Below are 23,726 nucleotides of genomic sequence, written 5' to 3' on the forward strand. Positions count from 1 at the left end.
CTGCGGTGGGCTCAGTGCCTCCTGTCTTCGCGCGCTCTGTCCCTGTCTCTGTCGTCTCTTCTTCCTCTGTCGCGGTCCCTGTCCCGCTCTCCACCGTCCCTGGCGCGGTCACGATCGTCCTTCCTGTCGTCCCTCCGATCCCTCTCCCTCTCGCGTTCCCTGTCGTCTCTTCTGTCTCTGCTGCTCTTGTCGTCCCTTCGGTCCCTCTCCCTCTCGCGGTCTCGGTCGCGGTCGTCCCTCCTGTCGCGCTGGTCCCAACGGCTCCGGCCGGAGTGCCTGTCCCTGTCGCCATCGCTGCGGTCCTCTTCCTTTCTCTTCTTCCGGTCGGCGTCGGCGTCGGCGTCTCGGGTATCATCCCTCTCTGCCTGGTCGCGCTCTCTCTTCCGGTAGTTGGCCGTGAGAGGCCTGTCCTCATCGCCGCCAAAGCCGCCACCACCACCGCCTCTGCCCCTTCCGCCCACGAAGCCGCCTCGTCCGCCTCGTCCACCACCACCGCCTCCGAATCCGCCACGTCCGCCGCCTCTTCCACCGCCGCCAGCGCCTCCGCGGAAGCCACCGCCGGCCCGCTCGGTTCGGCGTCCCTGGAACTTCTTCTCCTGCAGCTTGTCGGCCTGCTCCTCATCCAACGTCTTACCACCGATGTGGAGGTTCTCCACGTATTTCCTAAAATAAGTTATTGCGCCGGTTGGTGAGGTTTTGATCAAGGCGCGAGTCGTGGGGGACGGGTGTCGAATCAATCGGTAGTGGTGTACCGGTAGCGGTCGCCGAAGAAGCCCGTGTCGTACACGCCGTACTGCTGACGCAGCTTGGACACGGACTGGGAGAAATCGACGTGGACTCTGCGATCGTCAATGAGCACGTTGTCCATCTGCGCGCGCGAACAAGGGAATGAATGAGCGTTGATTAGCACTCACAAGCACATACGCAATCTGCGCGCGCGTAAGAGGTCTACCTTGAGGTACGCTTGCTCGCACTGGGCTTCGGTCTCGAACTCAATGAACGCGTAGCCAAGCGAGTCGTCGGTTTTCTGGTCACGAATCACTTCGCAACTGCGCAAGAGAAGGTACGAAGGTCAGTGGGTTCGAGGTGGGCGGGAGAGGCCAAGGGTTCTCACCTGAGAATGGTGCCGAAGCGAGAGAAGATGAGCTCCAGATCGTGCGACTCAGTTACGGGATTCAGTTTGCACACGAAGAGAACGTTGTCCGGCGGCTTGACGTCAGCCACGGGGAGATCGCCGATCATCTCCAGCACTTCGGCACGCGACCGAGCCTCCATTTCGGCCTGCAGCCGATCCGCCTCCTCTTTGGCCTTTTCATCTTGCTCCTAACACACACACACCACACACACACACACACACCACACCACACACACAAGCACGAACGGTAAGTTTAAGTGTGAGCGGGCGAGTGAAGGCGAAGGTGCAGCGGTCTCAAAAGGGGACGACTAGTACCAGATCGATTTCCTGCCCTTCTTCGAGCCTGTTCTTGAACTGGTCGGGCACGGGCCTCATCGGCGACTTGTCAGGATCGGGGACGGGTAGACCGGCTGGGTCGGGGAATGGGTCGTCCAGGATATGCGTATGGCGAATGCGAATGATTTGATACGGGGCCTGTAGAAGGGTGGGAGGGAAAGACCATTGATTTCGCGTTTCTGCCTTTCATGAGCGGAGGGGAGATACAAAGTCGTGCACGTACGCCGTCCTTGTCAACAAAGGCCTCGTTGATCTTCTGAACCACGTCCATGCCCTCGGCTACGAATCCGAAGACTGTGTTGCGATCATCCAGCGATTCCAGATTGCTGCCCACAGTGATCAGAAACTGTAGAGAGAAGAGATGGTGGTGTTGGACAAGCGTACTCACAGGACAAAGCATCGCCAGTGAATAGAGCACAAAGTGAGTGTACCTGAGATCCGTTTGTGTTGGGGAGGCCAGCATTGGCCATCGATACGGTTCCTGGTGCCTTGTGTCGGAGCGAGGGATGGAATTCGTCCTCGAAGTACCTAGCTTGGTCTCCGTAGAGCAATCTGTGAACACACAGAAGACGGTTAGTGGTGTGATGTGGCTGCACACTCGTACGGCTACACAGTAGCCCTCCAGAGAGGATCAGAACTAATCACACCACAAAGTGTGGGGCAGCCTGCTGCGGAGGCGGCACCAGGCCATCTCTTGTTGATATTTAATTCAAAACAATCTCTGATAAATGTTGGCTTCCCAATACACAAAACAACCAATTCTTGGGTTGGTTTGCACCTGGAGGAAGCCTCAAATTTAATATAAAATGGCCCTTGCCCCTTGGCCGCATATGCCGGCGCGTCGCCATCTTCATCATTTCAACTAATTTAACTAATAAATCTTAGGAGGCAGCGTTACCCAAACATGCTTTCACCTCCACGGCCGGTGCCAGTGGGATCGCCCGTCTGCACAATGTAGTCCTTTTGCACGTTGTGAAATAGGACGCCATTGTAGTACTTGCATTTGCAGAGCTTGAGAAAATTACGGGTCGTGTTGGGACACTTATCGGTGTAGAGATCGATGATGATATCCCCCACACTAGTCTCTAGCATGACACTCATCTTCCTCCAATCTGCTGCCTCTACTCTGTGCTCACTGCTGTGTTCGTTCAGCACTGCTTTGTGCCTCGCCTTTTCTCTTCTTTTTCTCTCATAAATCAAAATAATTGATAGGACGATGGCAGGACATGTTGCTGTAATTGGCTTGACTGGGAGCATATGCTCAGGTACGCAAGATTGAACGCATTTTTGAGATTTATGGTTCGTTCAATCACCGTTTTAATCCAGGCAAGTCAACGATTGCCACCTACCTGAAGGAGGAGCTGGGTGCGGTGAAGATCGATGCTGATCTGTTGGGCCACCAGGCCTATGCACCTGGCACGGATGCTTACCGCCAGGTCGTGGAGACCTTCGGCAAGGGCGTGGAGCTCGAGGATGGGAGCGGCATCAACCGACGGGCGCTGGGTGCCATCGTCTTTGGCCAGAAGGACAAGATGAAGCAACTCACCGACATCGTGTGGCCGGGTACCCTCACAGCCTGCATCATCCACCATCGTCACTGCTTGCACCCCATCTCATTCGGCAATGCTGCCTTCGCTTCAGCCATCCGAAAGCTGGCTCTGGGTGCCTTTGAAGCCGTGCGCGAGGAGGCCAAGCACAGCAACGAAGACAGAATCGTCGTGTTTGAAGCCGCGGTTCTGGTTGAGGCCGGTTGGCAGGGTGCGCTGCTTCACACCTTATCACGCACGCACGCACGCACGCACGCACAGCAATGAGGTGGGGTGGTTTGTCATGAATTGGGAGGGTGGCCCGAAGGCCGTTCAGAAATTGGGTGGCGGGTTGCCCCAACCACCACGCTCTGCTAAAGGGATTGCAGTTTGCAATCAGCAAGTGGCACGAGCATACCTAGAGACGGTCACAGCTAACGTGCATTTGCCCCGAGCGCAAGGATTGAGTCTTACTGCTCGGCTCGCTCGGCCTTTTGTACCCGCGAGCCGAGTGGCCGCCTGTTGGGCGAGAAAAGGCCAAACCATCATCCACAACTTTTCCTTGCCTCTTCATGGAAATTGTTGCTACTTCATTTTCATGAAGACGAAAGACTAATACGTGTCGTGTGCCCTTTTCTCTGTCTGTGATCACAGATGTGGTCGATGAGGTATGGGTGCTGGAGCTCCCGGTAGAAGTGGCCAAGCAGCGACTGATGAACAGGAATTCGCTATCGGAAGCTGATGTACGGCGAAAAAGAGAACTCATCTCGCACGCGGCACGACTGACCTTGACTTGCTCTCTCTCTTTCTCCAGGCGCTCCAACGGATTAACTCTCAGCTGAGCAACGAGGAGCGCACGAAGGGAGCGCATGTGGTGATCAGCGCGGACGGCACTCCCGACGAAGTGAAGGCCCGAGTGCACGAGGAGTGGCAGAAGTTCCTCGAGCGGAAGCACGTTCACCCCAAGCCCTAATCAACCTTGCTTAGTGTCCCCCCTCTCTAGAAACGGATATGCAGCTGCTCAATTATTATGACATTCACGCAACGCCAAGAATGTAGCTCGCTCAAGGCCAGTCGGGCGGGCATCCCTTGTTGATGATGTTCTTGCAGTAGGTCGGGAGCTTGAAGAGGGCAGGGTCCTGCGGCCCCAGCACGACATCGAGGTAGTCCGTCGCGCCCGGGTCCTCCGCTTGATTGGTACTCCGCACTGCACAAACCAACAGTCCACAATCACAACGAGATGGTGGTCACGTTCTTCGTTCTTCATGTTGCGTCGCGGGTGGTGGTGCCGTACGGGGAGTGTGGATAGAGTCGCTGCGGGCGAAGTAGTCGATGCCCAGCTCGGGGAGAGTCCACCGGTCAGCGTAGAGGCCCCGGAAGTTGTCCGAGCCCTTGTACACTCCGGTCTGCAACCACCACGGCGAGACTGGGCACGCTCATGCGTGAGTAACACGAATCTTCAGGGTAAGGAGGGCTCCAAGATAGAAAGGCGTACTGGTGCCGAGGCCGTCGTGGTCGAGATAACAGCCCTGTTCCTCGGGGAAGGTGAACCACACCTGGTTGTTGGCGAAGACGACGCTGCAGTTGAGCGACCACTTGTCCTCAGTGCTGTAGTACCCATTCATGAAGTCGGTCCTGTGGACAACCATGGTTCGTCAGTCGTACGTCGGTGTTGTGTGTTTTGTGTGTGCGTTGACGTACCTGGTCCAGCCATGGGGCCAATCGTAGTAGAACTTGGCCCACCATATGTGCGAGTTGAACGGGTTGATCTTGGCCTGGGTCGCGTTCCACTGGAAGGGCCACACCGGAGCCGTTTTGTTCTGTCCGTCGGGCTCGGTGGCAAAATAGTGGGCCTTGCCCAGACCCTCCGGCGACAGCGGCAGACCCCGGGAGGCCGCCCCACTGAGTGCCGCGGTGGCGAGTGCCAGGCAGGAGAACAGGAGTAGCGTGCCGGTGGCGATGTGGTATGCGGGAGGTGACATGAGAGGTGATGGTTGTGTGTATCGCTGAAGGAGTGGAAGAGCCCTTTTATCTCAGCGCTGCAGAAGCGGCCACACCGTCAACCTCGCTTGCCTATTCTTCTTTATTTACCTCCCACGCTGGGCGGTCCGGACAAAGAATACCCGTAAGCTTTAAGAAGGTGGTCCACGTCGGCTGCTACCTTCTTTTTCTGCCGAAATTCAACAACTGCAATCTTGCTCTTGACGCATCTGATGGATAAGAGCAGAAGGAAGCACCAGGCTTTGGATGGTAACGCTGGGAGGACCCCCACAAAGGCGAGTAGCTATGCGGAAGAACGTCCGAACCAGCTCTCCTCTCTCTACCGAGGTAGGCTTCGTCCACACACACACCCCCCCCCGCGCGAATCCAGCAGATTGTGACGTCGTGCGAATTGGCAGGGCACGAGTTTGAAGAAGAGCTGCCCAGGACCAAGCGCATGCTCCGAACAGCTGAGGAAAGCAAAGCCGTAGCCACTGCTACCCTTGACCAGCTGCACCACCAAGGCGGTACGCGATTTATTATTATTATTATTTGTGGCTTACGTGCTGGTGGCCGGCGTTGCAGAGCAATTGGACAGAGCCGAGGCAGCGATGGAGCGGATGGAAGGTGATCTGAACACCGCTGACTGGCTGCTCCGCGGGATGCGGTCCTACACCGGCGCGCTGGTGAACTATTTCGTCGCTCCACCACCACCACCCGAGCCTGCGGTGACGGAATCAAAGCGAAGGCCTGTGCAAAGGAAGACGAGAAGCAGTAGCATGAACAGGGGAGATATAGTCATCGGTACTCATGACCTTTGCCCTGCGACGTCCGAAGCTTACCTACTCTTCCTGCTATACAGAAGAAGACGAGGAGTGGGTGTTGATGGCGTCAGGCAAGCGTGTGAATAGACAACCTGCCGCTGCTATGGTACCCCTCCCCTACCTCACACGCCATGCACGATAGAGCGCTTACAGCACTATTCGTTGGGATGTGTAGCCAAAGACAGAGAAACCGACACCACAAGATGAGTGGGAGAAGCGGAGAGAGGAGGACAAGGACCTCGACAATGTCTACGATGTCGTGAGTAATTGTATGATTCTACTGGCCCGCCAACATTCAGCCTGACTCTGACAAGCCAACTCTTTCTCTTTCATACAGTGAAAGAGCTGAGCATGGAAGCGGGGAAGGAAGTGGTACTTGTGCTTACTCGTACGTTGCTATCTTCCGCGGAAGTAGCTCACATTCTTGGTTCTCTTTCCTTCACAGCGTAAGCAGAACGAGCAGCTCGATCGGCTCAATGGTGGAATGGACGAGCTCAATGTCAAGATCACCAAGACCAACAAAAGGGTCAAGAAGCATCTCAAGGGTAGATAGATGTCACATCCCTCTCACCTTGCAGCCACACAATTCGATGGCCGCTTGTCAATATGTAAATATCCCATCCTCGCATTATTTTTCTATTTTCTGGGTTTTCCTTTTGTTTTGTTGTCGACAATAACTCTTTGTTCGACAAGAAAGGCAGCTCTTCTCTAGGCATCTTTTGCATCTCCCTCTTCTCCTATCCTTTCCTTATCACCCTTTCTGCTATTTATTGAGCGAACCTATAACTCTTGGGTTCAGCTCCACCTCAATCTTCGGAATTCATCTACTTACGCAAGGGAGGATTTTGATCTCATCCCTAAACGTTATGTCGAAAACTTCTGCTCTTCGAGCAACTCTTCCTTCTCCGCTCCTCTTCTTTTTCTGCGTCTTTCTCTCCCTATGCACACACACCTGGTCTCAGCGGTTCCAACAATGCCCGTGCTACGACCCGCTTTACGACCCCTCGGGTTCGGACTGCCAGGGCGACTTCATCATGGGCAACCAACCTGTAGACGAGTTCTTAGACGTGCGAGTCTCCCCTCTCCGTTCCTTTTTTATGCTTTGCCCCTGGTGACCACAACCACTATTCCACTGTGAGCGCAGATATCGAAGTGCATCAACTTGAGGCGGATAACGGGCAACATGATCATAGAGGTGCCCTTCCCTGCCCTGGTGCAGCTCGCGACCACGCTGTCGGTTTTAATAACATTATTGTGAAATCGCAGTATCACTCCTACGCCAAGAACCTGAATGGGCTTCTCAATCTCCAGAGCGTTGAGGGCTACGTATCCATCATGGTGCGACCAACCTTCTAGGTTGTCCAGACCGTAGCCACTAACACAGTTGTCTTGCTTTGCATTGTGCAGCACAATGCGTTGACCAACATTGATGGCCTTTCCTCCCTCAAATCTGTTGGCCAGTACGTCAACGTTAAGGTGCGATCGATACCACCCCAAAGTTGTAGCGGCCTTTGCCAGTGGCAAATAACATGCATGTGTGTGCAGTACAACACCAACCTCACAAGCATCAACGGCCTACGGTCTTTGAGCAGCGTCGGAGGATTGGTGGCCATCGAAGTGCGTTGGAGTCCACGCCTGGGCCCCACTGCTGAAAGTTTGCTAACATTTGCCTGCGCAGTGGAATCCACTTATAACAAACGTTAACGGACTGCGCAGTCTGAACACGCTTCCCGGCGGCGATCTGGCTATACAGGTACTGTTTTACACCAGGCGCTCGCTTACTATATCTCTCTCTAACCAGTCCGCCTTCATCACCAGTACAACGATGCCTTGGTCGACCTGAATGGCCTCGCCAACCTCACCAGCACGAAAGGCCTCTACATCAGCGTACGCTGCCCTCTTCACATTTTTTTTTTCGCGTTGGTAAAGGGTCTGATTCATGAAACCACAGGAGAATCCACTTCTGACCAACCTGCAAGGCCTGGAGAACCTCGCCACCATTGATGGAGAAGTTATCATCTCGGTGCGTTCCCATAGCTCTCGTGGGACATGGCCACAACATTTTGACCCCAACCCTGTGCACAGTCCAACAAACTCCTGGAAGACGTGGATGCGCTACGAGGTCTCAGCTACATCTCCAACTCGGTCATCCTCAGCGTAAGCGTTCCCCCCCCCCACTGGCCAATGCTTCGTCATCACCGAGTCTTAGCCGCTTTTCGTGGCACTGCAGAACAACGTGGCTCTGACATCGCTCGGGAGAGCCTTTACCGCGGTAACGGCCATAGGCTGGGATCTCGTGGTCACGGTATTACCGCCCACTGGGCGTGGTAAGCTCGTTGTTTTTGTTCTCACCTCCATTCGCTCTGTTCGCACAGCAATCGTCGCTCAACAATCTGGAGGGGTTCCGCAATGTCCGAAGTATCGAGGCATCTTTGTCTCTGTCGGTACGCTGGCCTCCCTCTTGCGGTCCAATGGAGTACAGCTGCTGACAGCTCCCATGTTCTCCACGACATCAGAATAATCGGGCGCTCGTCTCGCTGGCCGGTTTGGAGGCGCTCACGACGATTGGCAATGACCTCAGCATCACGGTATGGACTTGGTTCTCCCGCCAGCAGAAGATACCCACCGCCTCACATCATTGCGATTACAGTACAACCAGGAGCTGCGGAGTCTGGAAGGGATTGACAGCCTCGCTCGAGTGGATTTCCACGTTTTCATCGAAGTACCACCTACTGCTTCGCCTTCAACAGTTTTGGAGGTGAACAATCCTCACCTTTCCTCATCTGTCGTCTATCCAGAACAACGCGAGGCTCGAGAACATTGACGCGCTCAAACAACTCACGTTCGTCGGCGAAAGCGTTGACGTGAAGGTAGAGTTGTCAAGTTGAGCCCTCATTTAGCTCTCAATCATTACTCACCCCGACACTCGTCACCACGTAGTCGAACCTCGTGCTAGCCAACATCGATGGATTGATCGGCCTGTCCTCGCTCAACGGCGACTTGTCCATCTTGGTATGGGCCCAACAACTACTGACGTCGATGTATAAAGCTGTGGCTTACCGCTGACCTGCTGGTTGTGCAGAACAACGCGGGCCTCACCAGTGTCGCGGGCCTGGGTTCGCTGCAATATCTTACTGTAGGCGATCTGATGATCCAGGTACGCTCGCCAGTCTACCCACTTCATGCCATAGCTAACGTATGCCATCGTAAAACTTCAGAACAACGCTGCGCTGACCACCTTGGATGGCCTTTATCGCCTCGACAGCGTGGCCAGTGTCCTTGTCACGGTAAACCCTCATAGCCCAGTGTCCGCTCTTTCTCTCTCTCTCTCTCACTTGCCTATTGCCAAATGCTCACATTTGCCATGTCGCTCAGGGCAACAATAACCTGACCAGCGTGCGCGGTCTATGCGGGCTCACGAGGGTGATCAGCGGTACCTTCATTGTGGTACGTCGCTGACCTTGAATGTTGTATTTGGCGGTGGTGCGCTGATGCTAGCCGACCCGCACACACCATCAGACGGGCGACTCTCTGGAATGTCACCCGACGGCGGTGCTCATCAGCACCACCTGCAACTGCTCGGCGCTCCCCGAGCCATCGCCCTCGCCCTCTCCCTCCACAGCATTCGTTTCCGCCTCGCCCTCTTCCGTGGCCTCCCCCGAGGTCTTTGGCACTTCCTCAGCGACCCCCTCCGCATCACCTTCGAAGGCCAGCGCGTCGCCCTCGGCGACGTCGGGCTTGTCACCACCCGCATCCCCATCTGTCTCGCCCACGCCCCCCACCTCCTCTACGGCGAGCCCCACGCCTTCTACCACAAGGGTCTCGGCCACGCCATCAGCCTCCGCCTCCGCCACTTCTTCGCCGTCTCTCTCGCCCGCCGTCACGCCTTCGTCGTCCCACTCACACGCGCCCACGCCCACGCCCACCGCCTCCGTCTCTGTCGCTGTCTCGGCTTCGGCGTCGGCCTCACGCTCCCCGCCGGTCAAGTCGGCCTCCGTAAGCCCGTCTGCCGCGGAGGCTGCGGGCGGAGGTGGTGAAGGAGGACGCGACGGCCTCGGACCCGTGCTGTGGGCCATCCTCGGCGCCTGCGGCGCCATCGCGGCGCTGGTGTGCCTGTTGGTGGCGGGCCTGTGCTGGCGTCGCAAGAAGTCGCGAGGCTTCATCATCCCTTGGAACGGCGTTCTGGGCTATCGCAAGAGCTACGACGACATCGCCAACATGGACTTGGTCACCGCCTCCCAGCTCAAGATCAACTAGATCGTCGTGCTACATACACCTCTCTCTTTCTGCTACCTTTGGACACAAACACAACTCTTCGTCATCATGCCCCGAAGGACCCTGTGGGTGGATGCAAACCTCTTCCATTGTGTACGTGGTGGTCTTGTGCGTGCACCGCCATCATCGGCAGCATGCTCACCAGGCGTCCCTGGGTGGATGTTGCTGGTGCTGGTGGTGCTGCTGCTGCTGCTGCTGACGGTGTCGCTCCTGGCGGTCGCGCGTGTGCACATCCTCTGCGTAGTCGGTGCGTCGTCGCCTGGACGGATCGTCGGCGGTCGTTCGTGTGTCGTCGGGGCTGCATCGCACGAAGAAGAAGAAGAAGAAGAAAAAGGGGTGTCATTCACGTAGCGAAGCAGGTAAAGTGGCGCGTACCTGCTCCTTTTGTGTGAAGCGTACGGCCGTTGCGGCTGATGATCAGCATACCCTTGGTGGTCGCCTTCGCGGTGATCTCGAAATGGTGGCCGTGGATGGTGCTCGTACTCGCTGCGGTTTGAACGTTGGTACCGATCCTCCTCGCCTCGATCTCTGTAACCACCACCCCCTCCTTGTTGTGGCGCACCACTTCGAGCCGCGAATCGCCGGCTCACGCCCTCTGGCACCTTCAATTTGGGCACCGGGTAGGGCGAGACGAGCGGCGTCCTCATGTACTCCTCGTTGTCTGGCCCATACAGATCCACCACCTCTGCCGCTACATTTGCTTCTCCTCCCGCTCTGCTCGATTCCTCCCCTTGCTGCATTTCGATTATTTTGGAAAAGAAAAGAAAGAAAGAAATAAAAGTTTGTTGCTAATCGATGCCACGCAAACAGGGAGGCAAGTGAGGAGGAATTGAACCGAACGTGGTAACGAGTGGAGAGGGAGACAAAAATGAGTGAATCGGTGTGGGGACGATTTTCAGCTTTTACGGATCAATTGAGCCAATTGACGAGGGAGGTGATTGCTGATGATGAGGAAGAAGATGAAGACGTCCTGGAGGAGAACGAAGATCAAGAGACACATGAAGATCAAGGCCTTAATGGAGCACAACAGACACATCACCGCCACCCAGCCAGCCTTGAAGATTCAGACGAAGCCTTCTTCGGTGAGGAAGATGGGCTCGGGGCAGCGGATGAGGGCGACGAGGTTGCGCAGTTGAAGTCCGTCATCGCCGCACAGAAGCGAGAGGTGCCTACGCCATTTCATTAACAGTGAGTCCAGCAAGGCGCTGACACAAACTCTCTCCATCACCATCGCACATAACACGACACACGACGCACACACGACACACCACACACGACACACAACACACAACACACAAAGCTTGCGGATCGACAGAAGGAGTGGACCGCCAGCCAAAGCAAACTGCAGAAGCAGCTCAGGGCAAAGCAGGTTTGCACACGCTACACCTTCACACGCCGATGCATGCGCCATCTCAACTTACCATAGTGCGCTCCCACATCTCTACACACACACACACACACACACACACAGGAGGAAATCACTTCTCTGCAGAGAGAGAACCTACAGCTGAACGAAGTGCGCGGCAATCCCGGCGCCAAGGACTTCCCAACGTCTGGTACCGTGACCATCCCGGACACTTGCCTTTAGCCTCGCGCTGAACGTATGCTGGTCGCGCGTGTGTCGTGTCGTTGGTCGTGTCGTGTCATGCCGTGTCCGTCTAGCTGGACCGGGAAACGTGGGAGCCCCTTTGCCTGCCCGCTCTCCCAGCATAGATTCCCTGCAGGGCCTGTCGGAGATTGAGGCCGAGAAGAGTGCGCTCACGCTCCTTTACACTCCGTGCTCTTGTCACTTGGCCTCACGCCATCCCTGTGCACACATGTGTGACGGCCAACAGAAGAGCTCTCCACTCTATTGAACCAAACACAGAAAGAGAACGACCGGCTCAAGCAGCGCGTGGCTCTCCTCTCTGCAGAGAAGAAGGTAGGCTCCCACCTCTCTCTCTCTCTCTCTCTCTCGCTTCACGCTTATCGGTTGGTGGTACCTCGTCACACGCACCACTGCTTACCACACACACGCACGCACACACGACGCAATCAGACGGATTCGGGCGCCGAGATTGCGACTCTGCAGGCGCAGCACCAGGAGCGACTGCAAAAGATCGTGGAGGCACACAATCAGGACCTCACGCTCCTGCAGGAGACCTACCAGGCGTGCGCTGCGCGACTCAAGGATACCGACGCGGCCTTGGCCGAGGAGAAGAGAAGGGTGGCCGACCTCGAGCGGGCGCGACAAGACCTCGCTGCTGCCCAACTGGCCGCGAAACCAGCGCCTCCACCATCGACCGACGTGCCAACCGACGTGCCTGCCACGCAGCCGGAGGAGCACAGGGGATCGGAGGAGGCGTCGACGATCCGCCGGCTGAAGGAGGAAAACGACGGACTAAAGCAGCGCGTGATGGCCTTGCAGCAACAGCACGACCTCCAGCAGGACGCGATGGCCAAGGTTCCCTCCACGCCTATGTTGTTGTTTTCGTTGTCTCAGGCGTACTCGTGCACCAGTTATTGACCAGACCGTTTTTGCTGTTGCGCGCGTGCCGTGTGCCGTGCGCCTGCCGTGTGCGGTGGTGCCGTGCGCCGTGTGCCGTGTGCCGTGTGCCGGCGCAGCTGAGGAGCCAGGATGAGGGCACGATTGGCATGATGCAGGCCCTGGTCACCGAGAAGGAGCGCCTTCTGGGCGAGCGAGAAGAGCTCATGAACATTTTCCGCAGCTTTAAGCTCGAGGAAGATGCCAAAGGCCGAGGCAAGACGGTGGTCTCCCTGGCGCTGCAGGTGGGCGACAAGCTCAAGGCCTCGGAGCAGCAGCGGAAGCGCGTAGAGGAGCTGGAGACGCTGCTCCGCGGCGCGGCCGAGCAGAAGACGCGGCTGGCCGCGGCCCTGGAAGCGTCCGGCCGCGAACAGGCACAGCTGCGGGGCGACGCCCAGCGGCTCCAGGCCGAGCTGGGCGCCGCGCAGAAGGCGGCGCAGGCGGGCGCCACCGATAGTCAGGCTCTCGCCGACACCGAGCGCCGCGAGGCCGAGCGGCTGCGGCAACAGTGCGCCCAGCTGCAGGCCGAGATCAGGACGGCCGAGCGTCAGCGCGAGCGCGATGCGGCCGAGAGGGAGAAGATGCAGCGCGAGCTGGAGATGGAGCGGCGCGAGCTGGACATGAACGAGCTGCGCGGGGCCGGGGAGAACGTCGAGCGCGTGCAGGCCCTCGAGCGCGACAAGTCGGAGCTGGAGCGGAGCCTGCGGCAGCTGGAGCTGCGGCGGCGGGAGTGGGCCGAGAAGGACCTCAGGTGGGAGTCGGAGCGGGCCGACCTCATGGACAAGCAGCGGCTCATGGAGCAGGAGCTGAACCAACTCCGGGCTGGCCGAGACCAGCACCAGCAGGTCCTCTCGTCCGCCGAAGAGCGCGCGCAGAAGCAGGTACTGCTCTCTGACCACGCCCTGTCGCGCCTTGTTACTGACACTCGGAACCCGCCACCTCGCCAGACCGAGCAGCTGCGCGAGGAACTGATCGAGCTTCGCGGTCAGTGTGCGGACTTGAAGCAGTACGTAGCTCACTCGGTGTAGTGGCGGTGGTTGTTGTAGTTTCTGGCAGGCGGCTCACCAAAGCCGCCAATGCATGGTGCGATCGCAACGCGACGAGCAGACAACTGGACGAGGCCAGGGAGGCTTTACTGCAGGCCGGCGCAGATGCCGCGGACGCGAAGAGAGTCACCCTCCTCGGCTCGCAGGTACTCACAAACACCGCCGTCTTGTTTATTAATTATTATTATTAGTATTATTATTATATGTCGTCTCATCACCTGGGCCCACAGTTGGAGGAGGCCAAGAAGAAGCTGGAGAAGGCCAACAAGGACTCGGAGAGGTTGCGCATGCACCTGATCGACTCCGAGGACACACACAACCTGCAGCTCATCGAGCTGCAGAAGAAGATCGACGCGCTCACCAAGAGGTAGACGTACACCGCCCACAACACCGGATTGAAACGGAGCCTCCTTCCGCTCACAATTTTGGCTTTTTCTCTAATGCTGCAGGCTCGAGGACTACGAGGGCCGCGAGCACCAGATGAACGATGTCTTGTCGCGCTACGACCAGTTGACCGTACCTCATTCTTCTTCTGCTTCTGCTTCTGCTTCTTCTTCTTCTTCTTCTTTTCGCATACGTGTTCTGTACAGGCTCACACAAAACCCACTGCAGGAAGAGTACAAGGAGAAGCAGATCGAATGCGAGGAGACCGCGATGGCGCTGATGAACCTCCAAACAGTGCTTGAACAGTTCCAGTCCCAGAAGGAGGCCGAGGTAATCAATCATCATCGCCATCGCCGCCCATGCAAACGCCCCACCCCTGACTTGGCTACAGGTGAGGTACGAGATCGCCAGCCTCCACAAAGAGATCGCTGCCGAGCAGGACAAGACGAGGAAGCTCTCCCGCGATCTGGAGGAGGCGTCGGTACGTTTGTTGGTCCTTCTCTTTCTCACTCTTCCTTTCCTCTCCGCTTTCATCATCGCGCACGAACCGGAGAGTTTGGCTGACACCGGTGGCGGTCTCCAGAAAGCCCACAGACGATGTGAAGAGCTCGAGAGGCAGATGCAGAAGCTGCATGAGGAGCTCTCGCAGAAGTCGCGCGAGGTGGTGAAGCTCCGCGAGGAAGGTATGTGCCTCCTTCCTCTCCCCCCCCCCACAATGACGATCACGTCGACGAACGTGAGGCGAGACCACACCTAACGTTGTGATGGTTCATCGAACCAGCCGAGCCCATTCGCAAGGCCTTCGAGGAGAGCATGCGGCGATTACACTCGGCCGCGGAGAATGGCAAGACGCTTGTCGACAAGTACGTATCTGGAATATCTGTCGCCCTCGCCAACATACCGCTGCCGCTGCAACACGCGACGAGCTTGCTTGCTTACCGTATCATTATCATTATCATTATTGCGTGCGACGTTTCTGTGTCTCGACACACATCGTGTGATCAGGCGACTTGTGGCCAAGCTGGTGGTGACCTACTTCTCGCGACAGTCCAACCAGAACGAGGTCCTCAACATCATGTCCTCCATCCTCGAGTTTACCGAGGACGAGAAGATCCAGGTACGCGTTGCACAACGTCATCGCGGCATCGCGCTTCGATCGCGCGCAAGACAGCGTCGACGGGCTGCGCATGTTGTTGATGGTGGTGGTGATGATGGCGATGCCTAATTCTTCCAACAAACAGGTGGGGCTGGTGAAGCCCAAGCGGCGATGGCTCTTCTTCGGTGGCGAGGGCGGTCAGGAGAAAGAGGCCGCCCCCAAGGACAAGACCCTCGCCGATCTCTGGGTCGAATTTTTGTTGCAAGAAGCGTCCGAGAGTACGACACCCGCCACACCCGACACACCCGACACACACGACACACACGACACACACGCGCCTAACCAGCGCCTTTGCACGAACGACAGACGCGGAGGATAAGCAGAGTAAGAGCGGCGGCGCACCGTCATCAGCCACCACTGCTGCTGCCGTTACCGCCACCACGACGCCGAAGGACTGGGAGCGAAAGCTGAGCCAGATCAATGCCGCCACCAGCTGGGGTGCGTCCAATGTTGCCGCTGCAGCCCCGCCACCATTGCCGATCACCGCGCCGACGGCCGCCGGGGACGATGCCTTGGCCACGATGCGCATGGCGCCAAGACCATCAACGCCGCTGCAGCCCAACGAGCGACCAGGCCCGTGAACGAAATCGAAATCGAAACAAACACCAAACGCGTTTACGAGACAAGAATCAAAAATTTCGTTTTGTTTTTGCCAAGTAAATCAAAGAAAAACAATCCAGATTGATTGCTCGCGTGTGGTACAGAGATGTTGTCCAATCTGGTGGCAGGCATCAGCAAGGTGGGCGAGGGATTTGACGGCGAAGTCAACGAGCCTATCGACATCCATTTCCACAAGCTTCTCGGTGCTCTTTCCCCACTCATCATCATTTACATCAATTTACACCATTTTGTTTGTTCTTGTGCATCCTCCTCCAATTCTCTTCCCTTTCTTCTTGTGCCCGAGGCCAGCAGAACTTATGGTGGATTCGCTTTGGATATGGGAAACAACAACAGAGTGGTTGGTGGATCGGAGGAAGCTGCAGGCCAACTGGAAGCAGGAGCTGCGCAAGGTCAAGGAGAAGGTCGCCACTGCCCTGCCTCAGCTACCCGCCGACAATGCCGAGATACAGGCCCTCCTCAAGGACTACCAACCCTGTACGCGTGCAAGCACCGCCTCACCTTTTGCCTTCACCCACCTGACGCGTGTGCGGTGTGTGCGGTGTGTTCGATTCGATGTGCGGTGTATGTGTGTCGTTGGCACAGCGGACGTGCACTACTTTGTGTGCAAGAAGGTCTTCGAGGCGCTGGAGAAGACCGACGAGGCCAAGGAACGCAACCTCTTCGGTCAGTACAGCGCCAAGCGGATGAAGGACTGGCAGGACATCGTCAAGAGCTACGAACACAACAACGTCTACCTCGGTGAAGCCGCCGAAATCCTCATCTCTACCGTCAAATACGAAATGTACGCCGCTACCTTGACCCCCCTGCGGCCTGCACTAAAATGAGTGCCTGACGCTGCCGCGTGTCGTGTCGTTGGTCGTTGGTCGTGTCGTTGGTCGTGTCGTGTCGTGTCGTTGTGGTGGCTAGTCCGTCTCTGTCGAAGAGGCTTGATCGGTGGCGCAACCAGGTGGAGGAGTCGTCACGCAAGGAGCACGAATACAACAAATCGGCCAACGAATACCGCAACCGGTACGAGAAGGAGTGCGCGGCCATGGGCATCCCGGGCCACGACGTGAAGACGGAGCTGCGGGGTCTGGTCTCGGAGCTGCCCAAGCTGCTGGACGAGGTCGCGGCCCTCCTGCAGTCGTCCGACACCGTGGAGAAGGCCTACCAGTACTACCGCGCCTTCGTCCACTACACAGCCTCTGTTCCCTCCGGGGCACGTATTACTTTCTAATGTTTTCTGTATTTTATCTTTATTGATTTTATTTATTTATTTATTATTTAAATTGTTTATTAATGTCAAGTTTCTTCTTCACATCAGGAGGAGAGGGACACCGAGGACATCGACGTGTGCCCAACGCTCATGCGCGTCTACAAGAACGGCAATGAACGCCTACAGACCGGCAGCCCTGCTGACAGGTGAGCCCATTAAATACACCGGACGCACACACACACGGGCACACACCCTTACTCACTCGATTGGCGATCTTCAACGTATTTTAGCGGCGCGCAAGGCGCTGCTCCCACGATAAACTGGGACCTCGGTGCCGAGGCGGACGTGGTCGAGGGAGGTGAAGCGCCCGCCATCGACTGGAGCGCAATCTCCCTGGACGAGCCGGCCGCCAGCGGCGACGACTCCACCGTGAGCGCTCCCGCAGCCATCTCGTGGGACATCTCCGTTGAGGTGCCTTTCTTCTCCCCACGCCCATACCATACTACACTTCAATCATTTATTTTATATATATATATATATGAGCGGATCTAATTATTCTCGCAAAAATGTATGGCGCAGGGAGGCGAGGCGGGAGAGAACGGAGAGCCCGCCATTTTGAACTGGGACATCACTACGGATTCCGCCTCGGACGCCCAGTCTGCAGACACACCCTCTGATGCCACAGTCGACGGTACCCCCATTTGCCCCTTCTTCGGTAGCACTCTATCCAACACACACACACACACACACAGTCGGAGGAATCAGCTGGGACATTTCGCTCGAGGCCGAGGGCGAGGCTGCCATCGAAATGGAGGCGGCCGGCACCGACGAGTCCGCGAGCGGTGCCCCGAGCGGCGGCGTCGGGTCGTCCGGCCACGGCACCGAGACTCTCCTCGAAAATACCGATCTCCGCAACCTCTTCCTCACCGATCTGCTCGAGGTTGGCCCCCACTGGTCGCTTGCTTGATCCGCTGTTCGTTGTGTGTGCATGCGTGCGTGTGCGTGTGCGTGTGCGTGTATATGTGTGTGTGTGTGTGTGTGTGTCGTGCGTGACTAGCGTGACTCACGCTCGTGCTGTGCTGTGTGTTGTTGAATCCAACAGCTGCAGGTGTTCCTGAGGCAGCGACGGGCCGATTTCGATGTGCGGGACGACTTTGCGTCGTGGTTGCACGAGGAGCAGCAACGCAATGCGCCGGCTTCCGTGCAGCAGACCAAGGAAGGCTTGGAGTCCTTCCTTAAGGCCGTCAACGCCGTCATCGATGCCCTGCACGCGCGCAAGACCCGACAGCTCATCGAAATCAAGAACTCCAACAAGTGCGCCCCCCCCCCCAAAGAAGCTGTATCGTGTCGTTGGTCGTGTCGTGTGTCATGCCGTGTGCCGTGTCGTGTGTCGTGAGAGCTTACACACGCACCACCGCACACGCAGGTATTTGGAACGGTTGGCCGGGCAGATCAACCAGCACCTGTCGGTGGTCAACTCGGTGGAGGGGTCCAAGATGGCGGCGATCAAGCAGAGGAACGAGCTGCAGGAGAGCATCGCGCAGACCTACCCCCGCATCTCGCAGCTCACGCGCATCGCCAAGGAGATTCGGAAGCACATCGAGCTCGCCCTCTCGGCCCAGTACTCCAACCGGAAGGTCAGCCTCATCGGCGGCGACCTCCAGAACCTCAAATGATGAGGGGCGGGGGCCTCAAGGTGGGCTCGATCCACTCTCGCCGTGCACCACCATCATCGCCACATCTTCCACTCTCCCTCTCCCGTTCTACAGTTTCCTGCGCACCAATACGACACAACTTACATTGTTCAGTCACCACCGCACCGCACGACACGCGCGTGCGTGCGTGCGTGCCACACTGGAGAGGGAGGGATCAGCCGGCCAGGTACGCCGCCTCTGCCGTGGTGCTCTGGCGCCCGAGGTGTCGGTTGCGCTCGGGAAAGCGGCCAAAGAGCTCCACGGCCTGTAGAAGAATACGACGACGAAGAGTGAATTGACAGCGACGAAGGTGGTCTTTGACGAAGGCATGCGCACAGGCCTGTATACCTGCTTGTGTCGGATTGAGATTACGTGAAAGCGTTGTAGGATGGATAGGGTCCCAGCGCCCTTGGCCTTGGCATCCTCGTAGAGCGCTTCGAACAGCTCAACGGACTTGGCCTGCAGCGCGGCGTCCTCCGCGTGCAGCAACGGCATGTAGAGCATGGCACGACCCACGGGCTTCAACTCTGAAACGCACAAGAGCGCGCACACACACGCAGCATGAACCTCACTCGAACTGGGCACAGTGCGGGCACAGAACATACTTTGGTCGAGACCGGACTCGATCGCCTGCAGGCAGATGGCCAACGACTTGGCGTCGCCTGCCCAGGCCCTGGCTGTCCCTCGGTAGATATCTGGCAATGGGCTTATGAGCTGATCCATTGCGCCTTTCACAACGACCCACTTGTTGACACGTACTTCTTGTGAACTGGTCCTGCACGAAGTGAATGCAAGTCAGCAACCAGTTCCTCTCTCTATCTCGCGACAAAGGAGAGGTTTACCGCTAGGACGACGAATGCCAGGGCGCCGTAGTGGTCCTTGCCCCAGTGGTCATATTCGCCGCTGATGGCCTTGTCTACGTGGACCTGAAAGTTGTCCCTATGGTGTGGAGGAGGTTAGTCGCAGCCTTTCTCACCTTCTACTACTCGTCATGGCATTTACTTGATGTGGTTGTCGACGATGGCAGTGAGCTCCTCCTTGGCGAACCATCTAGTGCCCACAGGTCCATGAAAAGGCGCGAAGTGAGCAAGTGAGGTTCACGGTGGTGACGGTCTTGCTGCGGGTGATGGTCTTGTGGGAAGGGCACTGTACTTTTGCCGCCACAGGTCGTCATAGTGGGCAGTGGGGTTCTTCGGTTCGCCCTTGGCCCAGAACTGGATGCCGAACCACCAGGTCAGCACATCACCCACCACCTCCGCCAGTCCTGGCTCTTCCATTGTCCGCAAGACCAAGAAAAACACGCATAGCCAAAATTTTCACAAATTCGAATCAAATTTTTCTCAAAATTGTCAATCATTCGGATTTCCGCCCGAATTTCTTTTGGCCAATTCCGTAATCTGTTCGACCGTCGCCGGTAATAACCGGGCGCGACAGCGCGGAAAGCACACCGGCGCTGGTGGGTCTTCTCTTTGCTGTGCCGCACAACTGGATCGAGAGAATAAATCGACGAGCGCTCGGCCATCTCTCCCACCCACACCATCCTACTACCAGCAAGGAAGATAAATCGTCATGACGAGCCCCAGCGGAACCCCTGCCATCAGCATCAACCGTGTGCCAGACAACTTCAATTTTGCTGATCTCTCGACCACCCCTGGCGGCACCATCTACGCCACCACCCCTGGAGGTACTGCTGCTGCTCCGCATCACGCTATCCACCGTTTCCATCTTCCATCTTTATTATGATTCATTCGTTCTCCAGTTTGCCGTCCTGCATCTTATTGCATCCCATTAATCGTGAGCATACATGTTCGCGAAGGCACGCGCATTGTGTATGACAGAAGCGCCCTCCTCTTTCTGAGGAACTCTCCTCTGGCAAAGACCCCGCCCAACAACATCGCCTTCATCCCTGGCGTCACTGGTCCTGAGGTCAGCCCCAAGGACAAGGTAAATCATTGCTGGATTGTGCCCCAAAACGCTGCATGTCCGACGAATGCGCTGACATTCCCTCTCCGCAACTGTTGCAGACGAAGCAGGAGAAGGTGAAACAGCCTAAGGAGAACAAGGACGACGGTACCCCCCCCACACACATTTGCACTTTGCATTTCAATCACTTCCTCCTGCAGTACAAGTTTTTGCTCTTGCATTCAACTCACACATCTCCCTACCCAACACCAGCCGACGAAATGTTCAAGATGGACTAAAAGGAGCACCCTGCTTCCTTTCGAGAATGGCCTGTTGATCATGTTAATTATCCTTATAGCTTGGCCTGTGTGGGGAGGATGGAAGAGGAGCGGAGGAGGAGAGGCGGGAGCGACTATTCTTCGAAAGGAACACCGCGGTGACGCCTCATCAAGGGGAGAAATCTGTAAAAAGTTTTCCACTACCACTAAATCTTGCCCTGTGAACATCATTCTCATCTCATCTTTGTCGTGTGATCTTGTTGTGTGCGGGCGGTACTCCGGGAAAAAAGAAACTTTGCATCCGCAGCACAAGATGAGCAAGGGAACTGGCGTGCGCCGCCTAGGGCTGGCAATGAAGCAAAAGGTGTGCCCGACCTCTCTTTCCGCCGTGGGCACTTGTGGCTGACAGACCTCACAGTTGGAGAGCGGGCTTCTTCCCGTCAAGCTCAACATCGTAGGTACGCGTACAAATGCATGTGTGTAGATTCGTCCTGCACTAAGCCGCTCAGATCTACAGATGAGTCGCATCTGCACGCCGGACACAGGTTTGTGAAGGAGAGCGGCATCACACAAGAAACGCACTTCAAGGTCTTTGTGGTCTCCAAAGCGTTCGAGGGCAAGGTACGCAGCAGCAACCTTGCGTTGTGCTTGCGGCACACTCACACCCACGCTGCACACAGTCACTTGTCGCACGGCACAGGCTGTGCTACTCCCTGATCGACCAAGGTGCGCCGCCACACGTTGCACTTCCTGCCTCTACACACGCTCACCTTGTGCACTGTGGTGTGCAACCTGCAGAGATCAAAGAAGGCGTGCACGCAGTGGCTCTCACAACCCTCACGCCAGAGGAGGACAAGGAGAAGGAGGTCGTGTGAGCAACAGCGCACACCTCAAGAACAACAGGCCTGACGAACAAGAAGGTCAAATAATGAAGCATTATTATTCACACAAGAAAGAGAGCTGTTGCTGTTATACATCCCTCCTCCTTCTCCCCGTTCTATACACGTCGATCGTTTGTCGTTCGTCGTTCGTCCTCATCTCTTCTTCCTCTTTTCGATCGCCGTAGCTCCTCACAATCTGATTACGACGGGCTTGAGCTCCTCCTGCCTCTTCCTCATCAGGTAGCCCAGACGTCCTTCGATCTCCTCGGGGATGGGCGCACCCTGGGGCACGTTGTGGAGTAGCGTCATGATTTCCTTGTCGAGCTTGCACACCACGCGCCAGGGCCACTTGCGATTACGGACTGCCTCCTTCCATCGCTTGCTGAGTGTTGACGGCGGAATGCTCAGCTTCTTGGCGGCCTCCGACTGCGGCATGTTGAGATATTCGGTGATGTCGACGAAGTTCTGCCCATTGGGCACCGTGACGGGATTAATCACTCGTCGGTCCGACTGCCCAGGACTTGCTGGGACGACGGCGGTCGATGAAGATCCTGGGCTCGAGGGAGCAGCCTGGGGCTGGGCTGGCTGCTGCTGCGGCATGGAGCCTGATGACGGCGCGGTAGGGTGCGGCTGAAGAGGAGCGAGATTCTGAGAACCGCCCGATGGTCGTCCCTGTGCTGCGCCTCGCGATTGCTGGGCCGGCGCTCCTCCTCGAGGCGGGGCCTGCTGCTGCCCGGTGGGGGCCTGTTGCTGGGGTCGGCCACCGCCATTCGAAGATGAAGATGGGGCCGGCACGAGTCGTCCATTGTCGGTGGGCGGCATGGATCCGTTGCTGACGTCAGCGGCGGCGTAGCCCTTGTCCATCGAGCTGGGGTGAGGAGGCATGGAACTAAGGGAGGGCAGCGACCCGAAAGAACCGAAGGACAGGTTCGACATGGAGGGCGTAGACCCGTAGAAATCGAACTTGAAATTCGAATCACCAGCACTGGCCGATGGAAGAGTGGGCGACTGTCGGCTGGGCGCTGTGGATGCAGATGGCGCCTTCGTCGAGGTCCCTGCTGTGGTCGGCGCGGGAGTGGATTTGCCTACATTCGAGGCCGCCTCACCATTATGTAGGGATTTGGCGGCCGAGAGGGGCGACAGCGGCTGCTTGGCGGTCGGTGAGGAGCCGTTAGGGGAGGTCGAAGAGGCAGTCGCCATAGGGTGTCGAGGAAATCTAGTAAACGCCGGGCGGCTTGTGGTGGTTGAAGACTGGACCGCCAGTCTCTCGACGTTTTCCCTGCGCTTTCTCGACCAGGCACCGCATTGGCTGGCAATTCCGTGGCAAGTGAGAATTGGAAGTTATGCAGAATTCGCTATTTCCTTAATTAATTAAAAGGAATGCGCACGCGAAAAACAAAAGAAATTCTATTTTCTAGATGAAAATGCTTTACGCCACAAGGAGACGATGAATAGCGGAAAGGAGAGAAGGCGAGACGTGCGGATAGCGAAGGGCCAGCTGCACGAACGTGGCTGGTCGCGGTGGGCGCTGTTGTCCTGGCTGTCGCAGGCGCTGCGGATGGGGTAGATCGTAGTAGGCCAGCATTAGCGCGAGCGCGCGTCGATGCTCGTCGTGGGCAGAGGAAGACGACGATGCTGGAGGCAGTGGGCCAAAGTAGGCGCGCTTGACGTCGTCCGGGATGAGCTCGAAGCGTCGGATGAAGTGAGAGTGAAGGCGATGGAGGAAGGAGTTGAAGAGCGTCGGCTGGATCAGCGGCGCCTCGTCGGCGTTCGGCGCAGCCTTCTTGCGCGCCGTCGCGTTGTAGTACGTGGCGATGAGGCGCACGTTCTGGAGGTAGATCGACAGCAGGAGTGGATCGTTTCCGAATGATGATGATGAAGCTGAAGACGAAGACGAAGCCGAAGAAGAAGATGCCGCAGACGACACATCATCTTGTTCCACGCAGCGCACGACCTCATAAAGGCTGAT

At 57.0% G+C, this 23,726-nt stretch overlaps 12 protein-coding genes and 1 pseudogene across 12 annotated transcripts in view; 7 read left to right on the top strand and 6 right to left on the bottom strand.

The window, feature by feature from the left end:
- Positions 1 to 11: 11 nt before the first annotated feature.
- ACA1_282960 (peptidylprolyl cis-trans isomerase, cyclophilin-type domain containing protein) lies at positions 12 to 2,572 on the bottom strand (the record flags this gene model as incomplete). Its single annotated transcript, XM_004344803.1, has 8 exons — positions 12 to 663; positions 753 to 868; positions 953 to 1,049; positions 1,115 to 1,320; positions 1,451 to 1,609; positions 1,695 to 1,817; positions 1,903 to 2,023; positions 2,370 to 2,572. 8 exons carry the CDS (start codon positions 2,570 to 2,572, stop codon positions 12 to 14), a joined length of 1,677 nt encoding a protein of 558 aa, XP_004344853.1.
- Positions 2,573 to 2,687: 115 nt separating this feature from the next.
- On the top strand, positions 2,688 to 3,970 carry ACA1_282970 (dephosphoCoA kinase; the record flags this gene model as incomplete). Its single annotated transcript, XM_004344804.1, has 5 exons — positions 2,688 to 2,736; positions 2,798 to 3,034; positions 3,113 to 3,229; positions 3,652 to 3,740; positions 3,812 to 3,970. The coding sequence occupies 5 exons, from the start codon at positions 2,688 to 2,690 to the stop codon at positions 3,968 to 3,970; spliced, it is 651 nt and encodes a 216-aa protein (XP_004344854.1).
- Positions 3,971 to 4,061: 91 nt separating this feature from the next.
- Positions 4,062 to 4,979, bottom strand: ACA1_282980 (uncharacterized protein; the record flags this gene model as incomplete). The annotated part of the gene is made up of 4 exons (XM_004344805.1): positions 4,062 to 4,204; positions 4,292 to 4,423; positions 4,493 to 4,632; positions 4,699 to 4,979. 4 exons carry the CDS (start codon positions 4,977 to 4,979, stop codon positions 4,062 to 4,064), a joined length of 696 nt encoding a protein of 231 aa, XP_004344855.1.
- Positions 4,980 to 5,210: 231 nt separating this feature from the next.
- Positions 5,211 to 6,354, top strand: ACA1_282990 (uncharacterized protein; the record flags this gene model as incomplete). The annotated part of the gene is made up of 7 exons (XM_004344806.1): positions 5,211 to 5,325; positions 5,397 to 5,504; positions 5,563 to 5,781; positions 5,840 to 5,907; positions 5,977 to 6,070; positions 6,139 to 6,173; positions 6,247 to 6,354. 7 exons carry the CDS (start codon positions 5,211 to 5,213, stop codon positions 6,352 to 6,354), a joined length of 747 nt encoding a protein of 248 aa, XP_004344856.1.
- Positions 6,355 to 6,984: 630 nt separating this feature from the next.
- Positions 6,985 to 10,058, top strand: ACA1_283000 (Leucine-rich protein; the record flags this gene model as incomplete). The annotated part of the gene is given in 18 exon segments (XM_004344807.1): positions 6,985 to 7,038; positions 7,068 to 7,139; positions 7,209 to 7,277; positions 7,347 to 7,418; positions 7,620 to 7,688; positions 7,753 to 7,824; positions 7,887 to 7,958; positions 8,032 to 8,106; positions 8,177 to 8,245; positions 8,318 to 8,389; positions 8,452 to 8,523; positions 8,600 to 8,671; positions 8,742 to 8,813; positions 8,884 to 8,958; positions 8,993 to 9,088; positions 9,177 to 9,234; positions 9,321 to 9,620; positions 9,640 to 10,058. The coding sequence occupies 18 exon segments, from the start codon at positions 6,985 to 6,987 to the stop codon at positions 10,056 to 10,058; spliced, it is 1,860 nt and encodes a 619-aa protein (XP_004344857.1).
- Positions 10,059 to 10,214: 156 nt separating this feature from the next.
- Positions 10,215 to 10,816, bottom strand: ACA1_283010 (uncharacterized protein; the record flags this gene model as incomplete). The annotated part of the gene is made up of 2 exons (XM_004344808.1): positions 10,215 to 10,374; positions 10,452 to 10,816. 2 exons carry the CDS (start codon positions 10,814 to 10,816, stop codon positions 10,215 to 10,217), a joined length of 525 nt encoding a protein of 174 aa, XP_004344858.1.
- Positions 10,817 to 11,074: 258 nt separating this feature from the next.
- ACA1_283020 lies at positions 11,075 to 15,767 on the top strand (annotated as a pseudogene).
- Positions 15,768 to 15,892: 125 nt separating this feature from the next.
- On the top strand, positions 15,893 to 18,678 carry ACA1_283030 (Rattus norvegicus clone C53 CDK5 activator-binding family protein; the record flags this gene model as incomplete). Its single annotated transcript, XM_004344809.1, has 10 exons — positions 15,893 to 15,989; positions 16,099 to 16,281; positions 16,390 to 16,588; positions 16,714 to 16,993; positions 17,111 to 17,208; positions 17,293 to 17,473; positions 17,582 to 17,693; positions 17,755 to 17,942; positions 18,111 to 18,316; positions 18,429 to 18,678. 10 exons carry the CDS (start codon positions 15,893 to 15,895, stop codon positions 18,676 to 18,678), a joined length of 1,794 nt encoding a protein of 597 aa, XP_004344859.1.
- Positions 18,679 to 18,765: 87 nt separating this feature from the next.
- ACA1_283040 (Bacterial protein of unknown function (DUF924)) lies at positions 18,766 to 19,973 on the bottom strand (the record flags this gene model as incomplete). Its single annotated transcript, XM_004344810.1, is given in 9 exon segments — positions 18,766 to 18,775; positions 18,888 to 18,961; positions 19,069 to 19,215; positions 19,302 to 19,326; positions 19,346 to 19,391; positions 19,456 to 19,471; positions 19,539 to 19,635; positions 19,699 to 19,746; positions 19,849 to 19,973. The coding sequence occupies 9 exon segments, from the start codon at positions 19,971 to 19,973 to the stop codon at positions 18,766 to 18,768; spliced, it is 588 nt and encodes a 195-aa protein (XP_004344860.1).
- A 292-nt stretch (positions 19,974 to 20,265) lies between these two features.
- On the top strand, positions 20,266 to 20,897 carry ACA1_283050 (eukaryotic translation initiation factor 4e1a-binding protein; the record flags this gene model as incomplete). Its single annotated transcript, XM_004344811.1, has 4 exons — positions 20,266 to 20,380; positions 20,513 to 20,640; positions 20,721 to 20,766; positions 20,872 to 20,897. The coding sequence occupies 4 exons, from the start codon at positions 20,266 to 20,268 to the stop codon at positions 20,895 to 20,897; spliced, it is 315 nt and encodes a 104-aa protein (XP_004344861.1).
- A 292-nt stretch (positions 20,898 to 21,189) lies between these two features.
- ACA1_283060 (BolA like protein) lies at positions 21,190 to 21,751 on the top strand (the record flags this gene model as incomplete). The annotated part of the gene is made up of 5 exons (XM_004344812.1): positions 21,190 to 21,240; positions 21,286 to 21,334; positions 21,394 to 21,497; positions 21,557 to 21,602; positions 21,675 to 21,751. 5 exons carry the CDS (start codon positions 21,190 to 21,192, stop codon positions 21,749 to 21,751), a joined length of 327 nt encoding a protein of 108 aa, XP_004344862.1.
- A 195-nt stretch (positions 21,752 to 21,946) lies between these two features.
- Positions 21,947 to 22,957, bottom strand: ACA1_283070 (uncharacterized protein; the record flags this gene model as incomplete). Its single annotated transcript, XM_004344813.1, has 2 exons — positions 21,947 to 22,338; positions 22,414 to 22,957. 2 exons carry the CDS (start codon positions 22,955 to 22,957, stop codon positions 21,947 to 21,949), a joined length of 936 nt encoding a protein of 311 aa, XP_004344863.1.
- A 229-nt stretch (positions 22,958 to 23,186) lies between these two features.
- The window catches only part of ACA1_283080 (anaphase promoting complex subunit 1, putative), a gene marked incomplete at both ends in the record, with an annotated part of 6,842 nt that continues 6,302 nt past the window's right edge, over positions 23,187 to 23,726 (bottom strand). Inside the window, one exon of the mRNA XM_004344814.1 lies at positions 23,187 to 23,638. Within this exon, the coding sequence (XP_004344864.1) occupies positions 23,187 to 23,638 (452 nt within the window). The remainder of the gene's footprint in view (positions 23,639 to 23,726) is intronic.

The sequence above is a fragment of the Acanthamoeba castellanii genome (genome assembly GCF_000313135.1).
Source record: "Acanthamoeba castellanii str. Neff unplaced genomic scaffold scf7180000084776, whole genome shotgun sequence".
NCBI classification, from domain to species: Eukaryota; Discosea; order Longamoebia; family Acanthamoebidae; genus Acanthamoeba; species Acanthamoeba castellanii.